Consider the following 22,893-nt stretch of genomic DNA (forward strand, 5'->3'; position numbering starts at 1 on the left):
TTTTGATGTGTTTTTATATTAAATTGATATACTTAATTGTCTGAATTCTTTTCTTTTTATTTTAGCCACGGCGTTGTCTGTTTATTTTCTATCTATGAGTTTGAATGTGCCTTTGCATGGTATCTTTCGCCTTTCATTTGTAGTATACCATTGTATACGTAAATTTTTCAAGAAAGATTTTACTCGTTTCTGCATTATGATGTAAAGAAATGGGAACATATAATGAATATGCAAACACTAAAGCTGTGTTCATATACATGTACCAATTTTCTTTTTGAATTTGCTTATAGTTACTTCACATCAAACAGTTTTAATTTCGGATAAATATATACGAATCGATGTTCTTTTCTGGAGTTATTCAGTTATAATCTAATCAGAGTTATGACAGGTAAGAGTGATCACTCTTGCTTTAAAAGGACAAAAATGTGTTTAAATCATTTATTTTGAAAAAAGCAATAAAATAAAATACTCTCTAAGTCTAAATTTAACCAAAAACTCTTTACAGACCACATAAGATCAAAGAAAGCCACAACACGTTTCATTCTTTTAGTGAATATCTTCACTGCAGACGCTATTTTTTTTTATTCTTACAGAATGGCGGACAGTAAATTCTGTGCTGGTTGTCAGCGCAGTGATGAAGACATTACAGCTGTATCTTGGTGCAGTGACTGCTGTGAACTTGTATGGAAGGCGTGTTCTAGATTTTACAAAAGGATGTCCCCGCCTCATAAGGTAATACCAACGCAAGAGATACAACAACTGAGTTCGTCACTTCTTACATTGTCCAAGAACTGCGACAATCATCCAGATCAAAAGATTGCACTGTACTGCTGTCAACATGACAAGGTAGTCTGCGTGTCATGTCTTCCGGTATCACATCAACATTGCAAGTCTATCATTTCAATTGAAAAAGCTGCTAGAGGCGTGAAAGATAGTACCGCTATTTCTGATTTAGAGAGAAGAATTTCAAACCTATGTCAAGTTACAGAAAACAGACGGAGTCAAAGTGAGAAAACACTTGTAGATTTGGAAATAAATCGTACCAAAATAAAGACAATGGTGTCTGAAATCAAACGGAAAGCAATTGCTCATTTAGATACGTTAGAAGCAGAGAAACATGAAGATATTGATTCTAAGTATAAAAAATGTACTGAGAGTGTGTCCCGAAACAGAAATAGCATACAATCCAATGCAGACTCGCTGTCTACATGGAAAAGTGATTTAAAGTCACTGAAGCAACATACATCAGAAATTCATTTATTCCAGGTGGTAAAATTTCTAGATGCAAAAATTTACCAGAAAGAATTAGAAATCAGAGAAATCGAAACAGCTCCTGTTCCGATACTAAAATATCATCCGTCAGAATCAGAATCGAACATTAAGAAACTAGTCCCAGACTTGGGTACAATAACAGTAGAAAATGTTCAAGTCCAAATACCTGTACTAGATATTGATCAACAAGGTCAATTTCTAATGAAAGACAAAAGAAAGTTATCACTGTCACATTCATTCCAGACCACGAAATTAGATAATTAAGTACGTATCTTTAGAGGATGCTTTATTCCTGACAATAGGTTACTACTCAATCAATACATGGGCAAACAACTTTTTGTTTGTAAACTTGATGGATCACACTCCAGCGTGATTGATTTGGATTATCAATCACAAAATATCAGCTTATATGACAAAACTATGCTGTAGTATCTGTTGGTAAAGCAGGTTTCCAGATCATCGACCTGAAATCATTGAAGCCTGGAAGGCTAATTCAAGTTGGTGGAAAGTGTAGTGGAATCACCAGTGTAAAGGATAAGATCTGGGTAAAAAACAAATCTAACACTCTAACCATTGTGGATATCAATGGTAAAGTTTTTAAAGTAATAAAAACAACGTTTGATGCTTATCAAATCTGTGCCAGTCAGGACGGTGATGTATATTGTACTGACTTAAATAGTAGTACAGTATTCTTAGTTTCTTCGGATGGAAAAGAACGTGAGTTATACAACAGTCCCGACCTGAGAGGTGCTAGGGGTGTAGCTGTAGATGACCGTGGGGATGTGTTTGTATCAGGATGGTTATCAAACAACATACATAGAATATCTGATGATGGACAGAAACATGACATTATCTTGTCAGCAGACGATGGTATCAAGGGACCGTTCGGTTTATCTTACAACAATGAAACAAGAGAACTGTTACTCTTAAACAACCGTGGTGAATCAATCTATATCTATAAAACCAAATGAACACTGGCTAATGAACAATAAACAGACTGTAAGAATTGATGATTACCCAAAAGATAAACAATAAGTTTTTATATCTTAATGACAAATTGATTTATATAATCTAGTTTTCTAATTTTGCTTGATTTTTTTTTAGATTTAGCTTTATTGACAAGTTAATAAGTTAAACAATACCGAGGGTGATCCAATACCTATTTGAATATGAAGTGTAATGAATATCAGACTTTTTGATAAATAATGAAACATTGAAAAATCTATAAAAATGTATTGATAGGTTTCGTTTACTAGTCGGAAGTAACTTTTCAAACTTGCACAAAGAGGATGAAGAGAGCAATATAATGATGGGTGTACATATTTCGGTCACACATCATATTTTAGTTCATGAAAGACGAAAATTGTGAGTTAATAATTTGAGACTTCTATAATTAGATCTAATATTTTTTTTTTTACCTGAATGTGTTGTCATTGAATCTAAACAAATAAAAATAGATAGCACCATTTGTTAAAAATAAAGACCAAAGGCTTACTTTAAAAAAACAGTGTTTTTTTATTCTTTCATATGTTTAGCGGAAAGTAATGTATAGTTCAAATGGCCTGCAACAATTAGAGAGAGAAAAAAAATGGATACTGTATAGGCACCAATAAATAGCCCGACATGAAAAGAGCGAAATATGTCATATTAGAAAACTAACGACCTAAGTTACAACAGTTAAGTTGGGAAAAACAAATATGTAAGATATAGATAAAAGACAACCACTGAATAACAGGATCCTGACTTAGGAGAGGTACGTAAAGAAAGTAGTTCTATTTGTAACAAGTAGTCAATATATATATATAGCTCATTTGAGGGATACAATTATTGTAAGGAACAGCAATGATAAGCAGAGAAACCCACCCTCTTAACATAAAACTTTTTATCAGAGCGCCAATGGTAATTAAACTGCATGAATAATGCGCACCTGGCTTACAAAGTAATACAATTGATATCTTCAATGAATCTTTTCCAAAGTTTATAGGTCAAAGTATAGTTTTTGATATGGAGCCTTGGCTCACATCGAACAGCCAGCTATAAAGAGCCACAATAATGACTACATGTAATGTAAAACTGTTCAAACGGGACTACCAACGGTCTACGCTATAAATAATTGACAAACACTTATGAACCACATCAGCAAACGACAAATACTGAACATCAGATTCATGTTGTATACGAATAGAAGACGATCAATAATTAAGAATTATTTTTTTTTCTTTTTATAACTTCATATGAGCGTACATTCGTAAGTCGAAGCATATCTGGTATGAAAGGCGGAAGCTAAAATAATGGAATCGTATGAAACGTTTTTGCAATGTTTTAATGATTTAATTCAACTTATAAATAATTTTAAAATTAATTGAAATGAAAAGAGTGAACGATGTGTTTTTCAATTTTATGTCTTTGTTTTGGAATGAAGTGTGACGTACATGTTATCTGACCTAGTTCACATTTGCGTTTATAATACTGACTTTTGACTCCGCAGTTTATATCTTTTAAACAGGTAATGGAATTTGCCGTTTGGACATTCTGGTACCCTTTTAAGTAAGAGTAACGTAAAAATGTAAAATCAACCTTTCAATCGGCACATATTTTTTAGAAATTGGTAAATCACTCACTCCCCCCCAAAAAAAAGAAATAAAATGGAAATAATTAAATGAAAAAATGTACCGATTATGTATTTTATTTTACTTCTTAAGGTAGCTCTTACTTGACCGAGTATCAAGATGTCCTACCACAGCGGGGTAACCTGTCGACAAGTTATACAATCCGATATCAAAAGTCAAAAGTAATATGAAAATAATCAGTCTACTGAAGAGCAGAGGGTAAACGTCAATTTTGAGCTTACAATGTAACTGCAGATATTAAATTACTTTGAAAGCTAATGTACTTTTGGACCTTTATTTCCCAGAAAGACTACAAATTATATATCTTCAATACTTGCAAGAAAAAGTTAGCAAAATTTTTATAAGTAAAATGCAAAAAAAATACTTTTATATTTATACCACCAATCAAAATTATCAAATTAAGAAAAATAACTAGCCGCGACATGATCGAATTGAGATAATTTCTATGTGTTTTTAAACATGATATTTAAGTCTACTTTTTAAATTTATTGACGGATAATTTATTTCTTTTCTTTTTAACATTTTGCCTTTTATCCAATTTCACAAAAACAATCGAAATGAAATATTTCATTCATATGGGTAATTAACGAAGTGGAAACTCACCTGAAAATTTTGTTTGAAGTTCTTTACCTGTTCGGACGAATTTGTGCAGTTAAAACACTACTATTCAACTAAACTAAGGAAAAGAAAAGGTTAGTTACAAATTTCATTTTCGTGGTTTTTTTTTTATGTCTTATACAATAAGGCAAATGTGATTCCAAATTAAAACAGAACTCTTCCATATAAATAAGTTAAATCCACGGTTTATATTTGATAACAAAACTTTGAAATTATAAAATTAAATAAACAGATTGTGCATCTTTAATATCAAGAATTTTATCCACTATAATCATAGTTCATAATAAATTAGGGAACTTATTTGAAGGAAAACAAAGAAATATTCTTACATTTAATAGACGGAAGAGGAATTGACCTTCGTATATAGCTTGTTTTTTTTGTCCCATTTATGTTTCGTCGTCTATGCATCCGTTCGTCCGTCTGTCCCGCTTTAGGTTAAAATTTTTGATCGAGGAAGTTGTTGATGAAATTGAAGTCCAATCAACTTGCATGGAACTTAGTACACTTGTTCCCCATGATATGTTTGTTTCTAATTGAAATGCCAAATTAGAGATTTCCCCCATTTTCACGGTCTACCGAACATAGAAAATGATAGTGCAGATGGAATATTCGTGAACTGGGGACACATTCTTGTTTTTCCATGATAAAATATTGAAAATAAGGGTTAAAGGTCGTATAAAGTTGAGACAAAAACCTAAAGCACTACTGTAGGGAAAATCAATTTACAAAAGAAAAGCGTTCCACTTTTTAACTTTTCATATCTAATTTATAGGTTAAACCTGATAAAAAAGTCTTGGGTGGCTAGTATAGGTACCTAGATACTACTTTTCATAGGGTGAAAGTTGTCGTCTTTAAACAGAAAGAGAATTAAAAATGTTCAAAGTAAATGAAGTGTTACTCATTGCGATTGCGTAAGTTTTCTGTGTCTGGTTTTAGTTGCAATTTGAGAGTACTATGCTTTTATGAGTGAACCCGTATAATAAAGAAAACACCTTTCATTTAACATTATGAATACAATTGAGAATGGAAATGTGGAATATGTCACAGACAACAACCGAAGCCCACCAATGGCCACTAAATAAAATTGTGTACTACATGTAGTTCAGTGAAATGGACGTCACACTGAACTCCAAAACATATAAATGAAAAACATACTTGCAAAAAGAGAATGTTACCAAATGTTAGATTTATAAAACTTTAAATGGCGCATGCTACTGTTGTCAGCGTAACACTTCTTATCTAATATTTACAGATTCTGACATGCTGATTTACGGACACATTTTTAGACATATTTGTTTAAATTTTTGCCCATACAAGCTTAGATTGCAGTAAGTCAAAGTAGGCTATTTTCAGAAATAAAAATGTGGCTATTTATTGTTTTATACACGAAGCAATCCGGGAGATAGGACACATTTACTATCATTGTAAATATGAAGTTCTTTAGGGAGTTTAAAGTATTCGATAAGAAGATGTTACATATGAACGCCTTCCATAAGACAACTCTCCATCCAAGTCACAATTTGTAAATAAAAAACCATTAGAGGTCATAGAATGGTCTCCAACACGGAGCGTTGACTCACACCTAACAGTAAGCGATAAAAGGCACAATAAATAACTAGACTAGTGTAAAACAATTCAAACGGGAAAACCAACGGGATAATCTAAATAAAAAAACAAGAAACGAGAAAAACTTTGAACATCATCAACAAACGACAACTACTGAACATCAGGTTTAGACTCAGACGATTCTGAGCTTGACATAGTGACATATTGGCAAATCATTGTTTGAGACGATCTTTGAGGGTTGCTGTCTTACATTTTGTAGTTCATTTCCTTTGTTTTGTTGCTGCCTAATTGATGTGTATCCAATATATAATTTTATTCAGGTTTTAGGACTTCAGCCAGTGTTCCTTTTCTTTTCACTTCTTTTATATATTATATTCAGTTTCGTGAGAGGTTAGCCAAACCTCGGCTCCTACGCCTCTGAACTGAAATGATATGAATAGTTCATTTACAGGGTTGATTCTTATCGAAACTTTCAGAACGAGATAAATACTTTTAGAGTTCATACCACAACTTATCCACTGAAATGATTCGCTCAATGTGTTTCAGTTTTGTTTGTCTTTGTCTTACAATAAGCTATGTTTACGGAAACCTGGAAAACGACGGAATTGATTTGAAAATAATATATAAAGAAATGTTAGAATTGCGCGAGTCCGTTCAGAAATTAGATAATGTCGTTCAAAAACAAGGTGCCCGGATATACGATCTTGAAACAACAGTCACTATCCAAAGAACCCATATTCAAGATTTAATGACCGATAAGAAAACTGACATATAATACCGTAGGAAACTGGAACGTCGTGTGAAAGTGATTGAAAATAATTTTGTTTGGAAATATTCCAAACCTATGGAGTATAATGTGAAAAGCAGTAATATTTCTCCGCATGCAAATGTGGATCAGCATGATCATACGGATTATAATAGTGGAATTTTTGATGGAATCGTTAAAGAAATAGTTAATCCTAAATTTAATGCAAATTCCCGGAAAGGTAAGTTTTGAACACCTTTAATTTAATATTTTGATATATATTATAATTGTGGCTGTTTGTCGATAATAGATTCAGAAATAATATGTTTGTAAAATAAAATTGAGAATGTAAATGGGAAATGTGTCGAACAGACAACAACCCGACTGTAGAGTACATATTAACTCATAATATTCAAATGAAATAAAAGAAGGGATTGTGTGATTTTCAATTTTTATTTTTTTTAGTTTTAAATTGTTCTTCGTCGCACAAAGCGGCATAGCTCAGTTTTTTTCTTAACTAATCTCTGTTTTGTTATTGAATACCCTCAGAAAAAATTACAAAGAGGGAAACTCTTATGATATTCAAAATCACACAATAAGAAACAGAATAATACGATTTGAATATTGATTTGTTTAGATTGGATGCAAACAGGTATTTATCAACAGTGTTTTTGCAATTCCTTATTGAACTATTGCTAGGTAAATCTGGAAAATCTTAATGTTTATTTTATGTATAATTTGGGGCTGTTGAATGCTAATTCGAATGATGCTGTTAGGGGTTTAGACTCGCCATTCAATTACAAACTACGCGTCTCTAATTTTCAGAGCGTATTCTTTTACCACAAGATAACACTGCAAGCGATGGACTTGTTGCGTTTTATTCATATATGTCCAATCCAGAAAACAACCCTAGTGCCCATCATACATTGATATATGACGTCTCCGTTACCAATGTAGGAAACGGTTATAATCACGTGACAGGAATCTTTACCGCACCAAGAAGTGGAGTTTACGTGTTCATATGGGTTACCCGAATTCTTAATGGTGAACATCCCACCGAACTCATGATAAACAATGCAGTTTATGGGGTTACATTTCTCCGAGCAAAGAATGGCGATGATGGCTCTGTCAGTGGGAATGTTGTGGCCAACGTTAACAAAGGTGATTCGGTCTATGTGCGCGTTCATTCCACATATGCTGGAGATGGATATATTCATAGTAATGAGCATGGTCGTCCATCCTTTTCTGGCTGGCTTCTACATTGAACTCAAAGGAATATAAATTAGTTCAAAAACATTTTGAAATAAAATACTAAATTTAAGAATAGTTTCTGATCGTTCTCAATGTATTATTTTCATATGAATATAGCCACTTTTCAATACTTATGTTTAGATTCGTTAAGTCCCTAAATGTCCTCTTATCATGAGTGTATAGTTCAAATTAAGCGTCTACTACATAAAAAAAAGAAGATGTTCATGCAAATGTAGTATATTTGCTACTGAGACAATAATATTTCGAAAATAACAGCGAATGATTCCAAAGGGATATTCAAACACACGAGTCTAAAAAAAACCACATCAAAAGACAAACGAGAGTACTCAAAACACCATAAATAAACTCAAGATTGAACGACACGATCTCAACCAAAAACATCGATTGATCTCAAGCGCTACCAAAGGATACGCAAATCCTGCATCAAACGTTAAAAGACCATATGACACGGATGTAAACAAAAGAGATCATCCTGCTCTATTCAATAATGAGCAAAGCGTTATTATAAAAAGGAAGATGTGGTATGATTGCCAATGAGACAACTCTCCACAAGAGATTATTTGACATAGAAATCAACATCTATAGGTCACCATACGACCTTCAACGATGAGCAAAGCCCATATCGCATAGTCAGCTATACAAGGCTCTGTAATGACAATGTAAAACAATTCAAAAGAAAAAACTAACAGCCGAATGTATGTATAAAAACATGAACTAAAGAAATATGTCAACATAAACAAACGACAGCCAATGCACTACAGGCTCCTGACTCAGAACACGTTTTAGAAATATAAATGTGACGTCACTTTGGGCGTTGCATTGACTATGGCTAACAGGGCTGTGCTTTTTTAATGTATTCGTTTTTATTCTATAGCTAGTCACCACGTCACTTTAACCATGTATATCTATTATATAGTCATTTTATAAAATTTACTGTTTGCAAAACTATGTATTATTTTTGATAATAATGATGTTTTTGTTCAGGCGGATAACCCTGGCCTCGCAACTTTTTGGACCTCGGCGATCTTCATTTTTGTAGTTGTTATGGTTTTCAAACTTTAAATCTGACCATAGTTTTGTGTGGACGAAGCGCGTCTGGCGTATACAAATATTTTTTAACCTGTTACCTTTTGATGACTATGATTTGCTTGTTTCTCTTACCTATATTTTCTCCCATTTATCTGTTTATTTATTGTAACCCTGTCGTGTAATGTTGTCATTTTAATGTTAAAATTAACACTGCCATCAAAGTGGGAAGTTTGGCATGCCACTTAACCAGGTTGAACCAACTATTTTTTTCAGAAAATGCTCTGTACCAAGTCAGGAAAATGGCCATTGTTACATTATAGTTCGGTTCTGTGTGTGTTACATTTCGCTGTTGTGTCTCTGTTGTGTCGTAGTTATATTTGATACGTTTCTCTCAGTTTTAGTTTGTTACCCGGATTTGTTTTTTCTCTATCGATTTATGAATTTTGAACAGCGGTATACTACTGTTGCCTTTATTTCATTTGGGACAGGCACATTCATAAAGAATGTGGCGGTTTTAAACATGCTAGCGGGATTCCACCACCCCAACCCATTTCCCCTTACCATTACCAGTGGTGTAACAGTACAAAATAAGAACGAACTATACAAATCAGTTGAAGAAGGCTTAACTCATCAGATGAAAACAAATACAAATATTAAGACGTGACCGGATTCTTTGTCTATTCTATAGTTGACCATGAAATTATGTATCCATTTATTTGCCGGCTATGCTTTAAAAGGACTTCAACTTCATCTGACAACTAAGAGCTAGTAAATATGTGTACAATGTGCAAACATCCGTTGATTTCCCTTTAATTGTTTGTTTAGCTTGGAATTTTAAAAAGCAATAGTTATGTTCGCGTCAGAAATGGTTCAAAAACGCCTACACATGTTTATCACTTTCAACTTTTCATGCTTTGCATAGGCAGAAGTCCGTTTTTATACTGCATAGAGCCAGTCTTCAAGTGACAAGGAAAGCAACTCGTTTAAAAAGTGGGTAATAATAGAATTTTAAAGTATTTTATAGATATAAGAAGATGTTACATATGAGTGCTAATGTCATGCGACAACTCTACATCCAAGTCACAATTTGTAAATCAAAAACTATTATAGGTCAAGGTACTTACTGTCTTTCACACGGAACCTTGGCTCACAACAAACAGCAAGCTATGTAGGACTCCAAAAATTACCAGAATAAAACAATTCAAACGGGAAAACCAACGGTGTAATCTATTTATAAAAACGAGAAACGAGAAACACTTCTGAATCACATCAACAAACGACAACTACTGATCATCAGGTTTAGACTCAGACGATTCAGAGCTTGATAAAGTGAACTACTGACAACTGTCATTGTATGAGTTGATCAAAGAGGGTTACTGTCTTACATTTTGTAGTTGTTTTCTTTGTTCGAATGATGTATCATTAACGTGTATCCAACAATTCCTTTTATTCATCTGAGTTTAGGTTGAGGACTTTTGGCAGTATCCTCTTTATTTTCTTTTAATTTTCAATATCTTAAACAGACGAAATCAATTTGCAATCCTTACTTTGGCTCAAACGCTCCTGATTGAGAACCAGAGATATGAATAGTTCATTTACAATGTTGATTCTTATTACAAATTTCACAACGAGATAACTTAAAATACGGTCAGATTTTATACCGTACTTTTTCTATAGAAAATGATTCGCGTAGTATGTCTCAGTTTAGTTTGTCTTTGTTTTACAATAAGCCATGCTTACGGAAAACTTGAAAACGATGGAATTGATTTAAAAATAATTTATAAAGAAATGTTGATAATGCGAGAAACCGTTCTGAAATAAATTAATGTCGTTCAGGAACAAAGTAAAAGTGAGAATGAAAATGGGGAATGTGTCAAAGAGACAACAATCCGACCAAATAACAAAAAAACAGCAGAAGGTCACCAATAGGTATTTAATTTAGCGAGAAATTCCCGCACCCGGAGGCGTCCTTCAGCTGGCTCCTAAACATATATATACTAGTTCAGTGATAATGAACGCCATACTAATTTCCAAATTGTACAGAAGAAACTAAAATTAAAATAATACAAGACCAACAAAGTGCCCGGATATACGATCTTGAAACAACAGTCATTACCCAAAGATCTCATATTCAAGATTAAATGGCCGATATAAAGAAAAGTGACATAAATTACCGTAGGAAACTTCAAAGTCGTTTGAAAGTGATTGAAATTAAATGTGTCAGGAAATGTTCCAATCCGAAGGAATATGGTGTGAAAAGCAGAGATATATCTCCACACGTAAATATGATAAGCAGCAAAATACGGATTATAAAAGTGGAATTGTAGCTGGATCAGTTAAAGAAATGGTTAAACCTAAATCAAATGCAAATTCTCGGAAAGGTGAGGTTTGATACCGTCATTTTCATATTTTGATATTGGATATAACCGTTGATTATAAACTGATAATTAGTTCGTTTGTAAATGTAAGCAATAAATATTAATATACAAATACAATTTTGAAAACTATATTGCCATTTTAATTTTTTTTAATTTGTGTGATCTTAAATATTTATCTGTTTGAGTTTACAATTTGATGTTCGGTGCACAAAGCGGCACAACTTGTGCATTCTAGAGATTTTGTTTAATGATCTTTGTTATTGGTCACACTCAGAAAATTAAATCAAATAAAAAGAATGGAAGCCATTATGATATTCAAAATCACAAAAAAGGCAAAAAATAAAACGGTTTGAATAGTATTTTGTATCGATTCGATGCAGACAGTGTTTTTGATATTTTGTTTAGTAAAGGCTGGAATGTCTTTATTTAGATATAGGAAGATGTGGTTTGAGTGCCAATGAGACAACTCTCCATCCAAGTTTTATGTTTATTATATGTGGGATTTTGGGCTGTTGGACGCAAACTCGTATGACTCTGTTCGAAGTTAAGGATCCACTTTTTTTTTAACTACATACGGTACGTGTATATCTCATTTTTTAGAACGACTACTTTTACAATCAGATAACACGGTGAACGTTGACTTTGTTGCATTCTATGCATATATGTCCAATCCAGAAAACAACCCTAGTGCCCACCATACGTTGAAATATGACGTTCCAGTTACAAATGTAGGAAGCGGGTACAACCAAGTGATCGGAGTTTTCACTGCACCAACAAGTGGGGTGTACGTGTTAATATAGGTTACCAGAGTTTATAATGGTTAACATCCTACCGAACTCATGATAAACACCGCAGTGTATGGTGTGACCTTCCTCCGAGCAAGAAATGGCGGATAAGGCTCTGTAAGTGGGACTGTTGTAGCTAACGTAACCAAAGGGGATTCAGTCTTTGTGCGTGTGCATTCCTCATATCCTGGAGATGGATACATCGCCAGTAATGAGCATGGTCATCCATCATTTTCCGGTTGGCTTCTACATTGAATTCTAAAGAATATATAAACTTTACGAAAAGAAACAAATTGAAATAACATAACAGTGCATTCAAGATACTTTCCTGGTTTTTTTTTTCATTTACAAGGTTATATTTTCTCTGATATATAGCTACTTTTTAATAATAGAGCTTTGATTCGATGATTTTGATTATATAATAAAAAACTATTAAAAAATAATCGACAATATAAAAATTAATACTCAGTATTTTTGCCAATGAAACAAACATCCATAAAAAGAGAGACTAAATATGCCAAAGAGATATTCAAACGCAGAAGTCAAAAGCAAACTGACTATGTCATTTCAAAACACAAAAAAAAACCGATCAAAAGACAAACAAAATACACAAAACAAAGCACAGTTAATTGTAACATGAACACCACAAACAACGGGGAGATGGAGGGGGTCACCCTGGAGGACAAGCATTTCCTGCTTAACATGTCAAAACACCATAGCACACGGAATTAATTACAACAAAAATTACAAATCCTCAACAATGGATTATACTGGAAAGTAATTGAAAGCAAATGAAAATAATGAAGAGCATCTCAAAGGTTTTACTATCTTAATTCTAAAAATGCCGTCAAACTGGTGCAAAGTGTAATATATATTGTATTTTGTCTTCATTTCATCGACCTAAATTTTCTTAAATCTTTAAAAATTAGCGTACAATTAGTCAGTAGTTACTAATTTCAGTGCGAAATAGATGTGCATATGGGTTGATTGACATCATGTGCAACTAGAAACGATAACTAATCTTGCAGTAAAACGTATTATGACGGTTGGCCGACATGAATTAATTTTAGTTAGTAAAAAGAGCATAGAGCGTACTTTCAGAAAATCATAGCATTTTTGATCGATACAGTCTTCATAAATCTGAAAATGGAAATGGGGAATGTGTCAAAGAGACATCAACCCGACCATGGAAAAGACAACAGCAGAAGATCACCAACAGGTCTTCATAGTAGCGAGAAATTCCCTCATCCGGACGCGTTCTTCAGCCGGCCCCTAAACAAATATATAATAGTTCAGTGATGATGAACGCCATACTCCAAATTTTACACAAGAAACTAAAATTTAATAAAAATTACAAGAATAACAAAAGCCAGTTCACTTTATCTTTTCTTTAAAGTCAAAACTTGATATTTGTCTGACAATGCCAATGTGGCATAACTTAGTCTTAACTGGATGGCCGTGAAGTTGCCCCAAAGTTGGTCATCAGGTGCAAAAAGCGTCAATTTTGACTATTTTCCGTCCTTTCTCTTGACCAAGAAGACCCAGGGATGCTTGTAAAGGTAGCCTACATGTAGAGTGAACCCTAGTTAATCAATTGACCCCAACAGTTGTTAGTTGGGAGTGGATCTGATCTCTGTTTAGCAGTCTACAGAAAGGCATTGGACCAAAAATACGGAATTTCACGATTTTTTTTCGATTTTTGACGACTTCAAATAGACCTGAAACCGGAAATAGTCGTTACCTATGCGTATTTCAATAACAATAACGATCAGTAGTTATATGGTCGTAGGTTTGCACTATTTTTGCAAGTTTTATGTCTCTGAACTTCCTGTGTAAGACACATATGTGAAGCCCACCCCTCATTTGTGCTCAAAATGCAACTTATAAATGAGAAACATGTATATGGATAGCCTCAGGTTGACGGAACATGCAAACATTTTACAAGAAGTATCATAAAGTGGACTTCTAAAAGTATGGAATGCCATTAGAGCCAAATAACGGTGATCTGGGTACGCCCGTCATATGACGGTCACCGCATGGTAAGGGTTAATTATGGACATTCGATTTGTTTGCACGAATTATTTCCTAACTTACCCAACATGATTTATCAATACGGAGAATAGCATGAATAACAAACTGTTTGATTGGTGTCAAGCGCCACTTTCAACTCAATTGGCTTATTTTGTGGTGGTTAGTTTTTTTCATAGAACCACCTACCTCCAGAAAAAAACATGTACAATCTAGGCCTGGACAACATTAAGATTGGGGTAAAGCGCACATGCATCGAGTGGTATTCGAACTCGCAAACTCCGTGGTGACAGTCTAGCTATAAAGGTGTTCTTCTATACTCAGACTATTCACACACCGAGCACACACATTCATGTACTATACCTTGAGGATAGATAATGAAGTTGATTAATTTGATCTGGAAAACGGAGAAACGACAGAAAAACACGTTTCCTTATGTATATTACAAGTATCAATATAACTTTGTTTACTACAATTTGTTTTGCACTTTTCCAAGGAAATGGATTCACAATCATTTCACTATCTACATTTATCTCATTTTTCAGAGCGGCTACTTTTACCACAAGACAACATAGTCAGCGATGGCCTTGTTGCATTCTATGCATATATGTCCAATCCAGAAAACAACCCTAGTGTCCATCTAACATTAATATATGACGTCTCCGTCACCAATGTTGGAAATGGATACAATCATGTGACCGGAATCTTTACCGCACCAACAAGTGGAGTTTACGTGTTTATATGGGTAACCAGAGTTTTATCTGGTGAACATTCTACCCAGCTTATGATTAACAATCTGTCTATGGAGTCATCTTGATACGAGCGAAGAATGGCGATGATGGCTCTGTAAGTGGAACCGTTGTGGCTTACGTTACGAAAGGTGATTCGGTCTTCTTGCGTGTTCATTCCACATATGCTGGTGATGGTCAAATTCATAGTAATGAACATGGTCGTCCATCATTCTCTGGCTGGCTTTTTCGTTGAATTTCAAGGAATATGCAATTTTCGAAAAGAAACTTTTTGAAATAAAATATTCAATTTAAGAATTATAGTTTCTGATATGATCGTTCTCAAAGTATTTTATTGTGAATATAGCTACTTTTCAATACTATTGTTTTGATTCAACAAAGTTCCTAAAAGTCCTCTTATTCTGAGTTTATGATCCAAATTAAGTGTCTTCTACATACAAAAAGAAGATGTTCAAATGTAGTTGAGACAGTAATTTTTCGAAAACAATAGAGAATGATTCCAAAGGGATATTCAAACACACGACTCTAAAAAAAAAATGACAATGCCAACCCAATTAAAAAAAACACATCAAAAGACAAACGAGAGTACTCAAAACACCATAAATAAACAAAAAATTGAGCGACACAAACCCAAACGAAAACCTTGATTGCTATCAGGTGCTACCAAAGGCTACGCAAATCCTGCATCAAACGTTAAAAGACCATATGACACGGATGTAAACAAAAGAGATCATCCTGCTCTATTCAACAATGAACAAAGCGTTATTATAAAAAGGAAGATGTGGTATGATTGCCAATGAGACAACTATCAACAAGAGATTATTTGACATTTAAACCATTGTGGTGACGTCAGCCTATTCATTTACTGTGGATTCTTTTTCTAGAATCAACGCTTCCTTAATTCGTCGCTGACATATACTCAACATTTTATATTCTTTTGTTTCCTTTGTGTGCCTAATTACATTAGGGTTGAATTGACTACTTTCCTGATTTCTGTTCAGTAATGGATTTAAATTAAAAACTTACCTTTAATTTTTGTAATTTATATATGCCTGTATTAGGAGTCGAACCCGTCCATGAACTTTTAAGTGTCACTAACATCAACATATCGACGAACCTCTCGGCTACCGATTGGCTTAGATTAACTTTTCTAATTTATATATATAAATGAATATTTGAAATACATCTGTACAATGGACACCCATGGATTGTACCTTTATATATACAATAAAAGGCAATCGTTCAGTCTGAGTTGGTAGCCGCGAGGTTTCATGCACATGCTCAATGAGTTAGAACTTGTCGGCTTAGCTTCGAGTCCTGGTATTTTTTTGTTGTTGTCCCTATTCTCTATTTTTCATTTATTGTTTCTTGTTTCTTAAGTTATTTTGGGTATTTTGTTTAATATAAGCGAGTTTGGTCGTTTATAATCGGATCATTGTTGGCTATTCCACATATTTGAAACAAAAATGTTAGCTTTGTTACCCCGATTTTGTTTTTTGTCCATGGATTTATGAGTTTTGAACAGCGGTATACTACTGTTGCCTTTATTTAGCATTATAGGTGTCCATTTTTGTTTTATAAATCAATATAGTATGATTTCATCTGTTTATTCGCAAACTAATGTGCAAGAAAATCGTGATGTGCCAAGAATAAGACTTCTTGTTAGAAATCATGGACACATGCTTTATATTTATGCTATCTATATGTTTTTTGTCAGGTTGTTGTCCCCGGCTTTGACACATTCCCCATTTTCATTCTCAGTTTTATTAGAAATAAGACAAAAAATGTCTATTTTTTTCAAAACATACATATTATGTTCAGATGTCTGATAAACATGATAAATGATCATCTTTAAGGGCAGATGTGTTGTGTGTAAAATATGTATTTGTTTGTTTTAACCATTTAAATGTAATATGTAATTTATTGTAATGCATCGTTTGTCACGATACAATGTTTTTTTTTAAATTCAGTTACAATACCTTCTAATTAAGAATAGGCTTTAGTTTTAAAAGACATTATCACAATAGTTTAAGTTATAGATACAACGGATAAGCGTTGATTCATGAAAAACAAACCATTCGCCCTTCGGGCTCATGGTTTCTTTTTCAAGAATCAACGCTTATCCATTATATCTATATCACATAAATCAACAACTAGAGGTCACCATACGACCTTCAACGATGAGCAAAGCCTATAATTCATAGTCAGCTATACAAGGCTCTGTAATGACAATGTAAAACAATTCAAAAGAAAAACTAACAGCCGAATGTATGTATAAAACATGAACTAAAGAAATATGTCAACATAAACAAACGACAGCCAATGCACTACAGGCTCCTGACTCGGAACACGTTTTAGAAATATAAATGTGACGTCACTTTGGGCGATGCATTGACTATGGCTAACAGGGCTGTGATTTTGTAATGTATTCGTTCTTATTCTATAGCTAGTCACCACGTCAGTTTTATCATGTATAGCTATTATATAGTCATTTTCTAAAATTAACTGTTTGCAAAACTATGTATTATTTTTGATAATAATGATGTTTTTGCCCCAGGCGGATAACCCTGGCCTCGTAACATTTTGGACCTCGGCGATCTTCAACTTTGTAGTTGTTATGGCTTTCAAACTTTTAAATCTGACCATAGTTTTGTGTGGACGAAGCGCGTCTGGCGTATAAAAAAATACTTTTTAACCTATTACCTTTTGATGGCTATGATTTGTTTGTTTCTCTTTCCTATATTTTCTCCAATTTATCTGTTTATTTATTGTAACCCTTTCGTGTAATGTTGTCATTTTAATGTTATAATTAACACTGCCATTAAAGCGGGAGGGTTGGTATGCCACTAAACCAGGTTGAACCAACTTTTTTTTTCAGAAAATGCTCTGTACCAAGACAGGAAATTGGCCATTGTTACATTATAGTGCGGTTCTGTGTGTGTTAAATTTCGATGTTGTGTCTCTGTTGTGTCGTAGTTATATTTGATACGTTTCCTTCAGTTTTAGTTTGTAACCCGGATTTGGTTTTTCTCTATCGATTTATGAATTTTGAACAGCGGTAAACTACTATTGCCTTTATTTCATTTGGAACAGGCACATTCATAAAGAATGTGGCGGGTTTAAACATGCTAGCGGGATTCCACCACCCCAGCCCCTTTCCCTTTACCATTACCAGTGGTGTAACAGTACAAAATAAGAACGAACTGTACAAATCAGTTGAAGAAGGCTTAACTCATCAGATGAAAACAAATACGAATATTAAGACGTGACCAGGTTCTTTGTCTATTCTATAGTTGATTATGAAATTATGTATCCATTTATTTGCCGGCTATGCTTTTAAAAGGTATTCAACTTCAACTGACAACTAAGAGCTAGTAAATATGTGCACAATGTGCAAACATCCGTTGATTTCCTTTTAATCGTTTGTTTAGCTTGGAATTTTAAAAAGCAATAGTGATGTTCGCGTCAGAATTGGTTAAAAAAAAGCCTATACATGTTTATCACTTTCAACTTTCCATGCTTTGCATAGGCAGAAGTCCGTTTTTATACTGCATAGAGCCAGTCTTCAAGTGACAATGAAAGCAACTCGTTTTAAAAGTGGGTAAAAATAAAATTTTAAATATTTAATAGATATAAGAAGATGTTACATTTGAGTGCTAATGTCATGCTTAAATTGATAAAGAAATGTTGATAATGCGAGAAATCGTTCTGAAATAAAATAATGTCGTTCAGGAACAAAGTAAAATTGAGAATGGAAATAGGGAATGTGTCAAAGAGACAACAACCCGACCAAATAAAAAACAACAGCAGAAAGTCACCAACAGGTCTTCGATATAGCGAGAAATTCCCGCACCCGGAGGCGTCCTTCAGCTGGCCCCTAAACATATATATATACTAGTTCAGTCATAATGAACGCCATACTAATTTCCAAATTGTACACAAGAAACTAAAATTAAAATAATACAAGACTAACAAAGTGCCCGGATATACGATCTTGAAACAACAGTCACTATCCAAAGAACTCATATTCAAGATTTAATGGCCGATAAGAAAACTGACATAGAATACCGTAGGAAACTTTAAAGTCGTTTGAAAGTGATTGAAATGAATTGTGTCAGGAAATGTTCCGATCCGAAGGAATATGGTGTGAAAAGCAGAGATATATCTCCACACGTAAATATGATAAGCAGGAACATACGGATTATAAAAGTGGAATTGTTGAAGGTTAAACCTAAATCGAATGCAAATTCTCGGAAAGGTGAGGTTTATTATGTTATATTATGTTGTCATTTCAATGTTATATTTAACTTTGCCATTTAAGTGCAAGGTTTGGCATGCCACAAAACCAGGTTCAACCCAACACTTTTATTCCCCTTTAAAAGTATCCTGTACCAAGTCAGAAAGATGGCCATTGTTATATTATTGTTCGTTTCTGTGTGTGTTGCATTTTAACGTTGAGTCGTTTGTGTTTTCTCTTATTTTTGAGATATTGAGATAGGACGTGGCACGGTACTTGTCTATCCCAAATTCATGTATTTGGTTTTGATGTTATATTTGTTATTCTCGTGGTGTTTTGTCTGATGCTTGGTCCGTTTCTGTGTGTGTTGCGTTTCGGTGTTGTGTCGTTGTTCTCCTCTTATATTTAATGCGTTTCCCTCGGTTTTAGTTTGTTACCCGGATTTTTTTTTTGTCCATGGATTTATGAGTTTTGAACAGCGGTATACTACTGTTGCCTTTATTTGATACCGTCATTTTGATATTTTGATATTGAATATAACCGTCGATTATAAACTTAAAATCAGAACGTTTGTAAATGTAAGCAATAAATATTAATATTCAAATACAATTTTGAAAACTATATTGCCACTTTAAATTTGTTAATTTGTGTGATCTTAAATATTTATCTGTTTGAGTATACAATTTGAAGTTCGTAGCACAAAGCGGCATACATTGTAACTTGTGCATTCTAGAGATTTTTTTTAATGATCTTTGTTATTGGTCACACTCAGAAAATTGAATCAAATAAAAAGAATGGAAGCCATTATGATTTTCAAAATCACTGAAAAGGCAAAAAATAAAACGGTTTAAATAGTATTTTGTATCGATTCGATGCAGACAGTGTTTTTGATATTGTTTTGTAAAGGCTGGAATGTCTTTATTTAGATATAGGAAGATGTGGTTTGAGTGCCAATGAGACAACTCTCAATCTAAGTTTTATGTGTATTATATTTGGGATTTTGGGCTGTTGGACGCAAACTCGTATGACTCTGTCCGAAGTAAAGGATCCACAATTTTTTAACTAACTACGTGTATTTCATTTTTTAGAACGACTACTTTTACAACCAGATAACACGGTGAACGTTGAACTTGTTGCACTCTATGCATATATGTCCAATCCAGAAAACAACCGTAGTGCACACCATACGTTGAAATATGACGTTCCAGTTACAAATGTAGGAAGCGGGTACAACCAAGTGATCGGAGTTATCACTGCACCACCAAGTGGGGTGTACGTGTTAATATAGGTTACCAGAGTTTATAATGGTTAACATTCTACCGAACTCATGATAAACACCGCAGTGTATGGTGTGACCTTCCTCCGAGCAAGAAATGGCGGAGAAGGCTCTGTAAGTGGGACTGTTGTAGCTAACGTAACCAAAGGGGATTCAGTCTTTGTGCGTGTGCATTCCTCATATCCTGGAGATGGATACATCGCCAGTAATGAGCATGGTCATCCATTATTTTCCAGTTGGCTTCTACATTGAATTCTAAAGAATATATAAACTTTACGAAAAGAAACAAATAGAAATAACATAACAGTGCATTCAAGATTCTTTTCTGTTTTTTTTAATTTACAAGGTTATATTTTCTCTGATATATAGCTACTTTTCAATAATAGAGCTTTGATTCGATGATTTTGATTATATAATAAGAAACTGTTAAAATATAATCGACAATATAAAAATTAATACTCAGTATTTTTGCCAATGAAACAAACATCCATAAAAAGAGAGAAAATATACCAAAAAGATATTCAAACGCAGAAGTCAAAAGCAAACTGACTATGTCATTTCAAAACACAAAAAAAAAAACGATCAAAAGACAAACAAAATACAAAAAAAAAAGCACAGTTAATTGTAACATGAACACCACATACAACGGGGAGATGGAGGGGGTCACCCTGGAGGACAAGCATTTCCTGCTTAACATGTCAAAACACCATAGCACATGGAATTAATTAAAACAAAAATTACAAATCCTCAACAATGAACTATACTGGAAAGTAATTGAAAGCTAATATAAAAATGTAGAGTATCTCAAAGGTTTTACTATCTTAATTCTAAAAATGCCGTCAAACTGGTGCAAAATGTAATATATATTGTATTTTGTCTTCATTTCATCGACCTAAATTTTCTTAAATCTTAAAAGTTAGAGTACAATTAGTCATTAGTTACTAATTTCAGTGTGAAATACACGTGCTTATGGGTTGATTGACATCATGTGCAACTAGAAACGATAACTAACCTTGCAGTAAAACGTATTATTGCGGTTAGACAACAATTAATTTTTGTTAGTTAAAAGTGCATAATGTGTACTTTCAGAAAATCATAGCATTTTTGATACAGTATTCATAAAATTGAGAATGGAAATGGGGAATGTGTCAAGGAGACAACAACCCGACCATGGAAAAGACAACAGTAGAAGGTCACCAACAGGACTCATAGTAGCGAGAAATTCCCTCATCCGGAGCTGTCCTTCAGCTGGCCCCTAAACAAATATATACTAGCTCAGTGATGATGAACGCCATACTCCAAATTGTACACAAGAAACTAAAATTAAAAAATATTACAAGACTAACAAAACCCAGTTCAATTTATCTTTTCTTTAAAGTAAAAACTTGATATTTGTCTGACAATGCCAATGTGGCATAACTGAGTCTTAACTGGGTGGCCAGGAATTTGCCCCAAAGTTGGTCATCAGATGCAAAAAGCATCAATTTTGACGATTTTTCGTTCTTTCTCTTGACCCCGAAGACCCAGAGTAATGGTAAAGGTATCCAGCTGTAGCCTACATGTAGAGTGAACCGTAGTTAACAAATTGACCCCAACAGTTGTTAGGTGGGAGTGGATCTGATCTTGGTTCAGCAGTCTACAGAAGGTCATTGGACCAAAAATACGGAATTTCACGATTTTTTTTCGATTTTTGACTTCAAATGGACACAAAACCGGAAGTAGTCGTTTCCGATGCGTATTTCAATAATAATAACGATAAGTAGTTATATGGACGTGGGTTTGCACTATTTGTGCAAGTTTTATGCCTCTGAACTTCCTGTGTAAGACACATACGTGAAGCCCACCCCTCCAGAAAACCGAATTTCTATGCCACTGCTGGTGGACGCTTCGTCCCCGAGGGTATCACCAGCCCAGTAGTCAACATTTCGGTGTTGACATGAATATCAATTATGTGGTCATTTTTATAAATTTCCTGTTTACCAAACTTTGAATTTTTGAAAAACTAAGAATTTTCTAATCCCAGGCATAGATTACCTTAGCCGTATTTGGCACAACTTTTTGGAATTTTGGATCTCAATGCTCTTCAACTTTGTACTTGTTTGGCTTTATAAATATTTTGATGTGAGCGTCACTGATGAGTCTTATGTAGACGAAACGCGCGTCTGGCGTACTAAATTATAATCCTGGTACCTTTGATAACTATTTACACCACTGGGTCGATGCCACTGCTGGTGGACGTTTCGTCCCCGAGGGTATCACCAGCCCAGTAGTCAACATTTCGGTGTTGACATGAATATCAATTATGTGG

The 22,893-nt window shown here is 34.0% G+C and overlaps 3 protein-coding genes across 3 annotated transcripts; all 3 read left to right on the top strand.

The window, feature by feature from the left end:
- The first annotated feature begins 594 nt into the window (after positions 1–594).
- On the top strand, positions 595–2,243 carry LOC134694248 (protein PML-like). The gene is made up of 2 exons (XM_063555250.1): positions 595–1,462; positions 1,702–2,243. The coding sequence occupies exons 1-2, from the start codon at positions 595–597 to the stop codon at positions 2,241–2,243; spliced, it is 1,410 nt and encodes a 469-aa protein (XP_063411320.1).
- A 4,687-nt stretch (positions 2,244–6,930) lies between these two features.
- LOC134694249 (complement C1q-like protein 4) lies at positions 6,931–8,096 on the top strand. Its single transcript, XM_063555251.1, has 2 exons — positions 6,931–7,072; positions 7,657–8,096. The coding sequence occupies exons 1-2, from the start codon at positions 6,931–6,933 to the stop codon at positions 8,094–8,096; spliced, it is 582 nt and encodes a 193-aa protein (XP_063411321.1).
- Positions 8,097–11,359: 3,263 nt separating this feature from the next.
- Positions 11,360–15,140, top strand: LOC134694250 (uncharacterized). Its single transcript, XM_063555252.1, has 2 exons — positions 11,360–11,513; positions 14,869–15,140. Exons 1-2 carry the CDS (start codon positions 11,360–11,362, stop codon positions 15,138–15,140), a joined length of 426 nt encoding a protein of 141 aa, XP_063411322.1.
- Positions 15,141–22,893: the final 7,753 nt, after the last annotated feature.

This window comes from Mytilus trossulus, chromosome 13, assembly GCF_036588685.1.
Source record: "Mytilus trossulus isolate FHL-02 chromosome 13, PNRI_Mtr1.1.1.hap1, whole genome shotgun sequence".
Classification (NCBI taxonomy): domain Eukaryota; kingdom Metazoa; phylum Mollusca; class Bivalvia; order Mytilida; family Mytilidae; genus Mytilus; species Mytilus trossulus.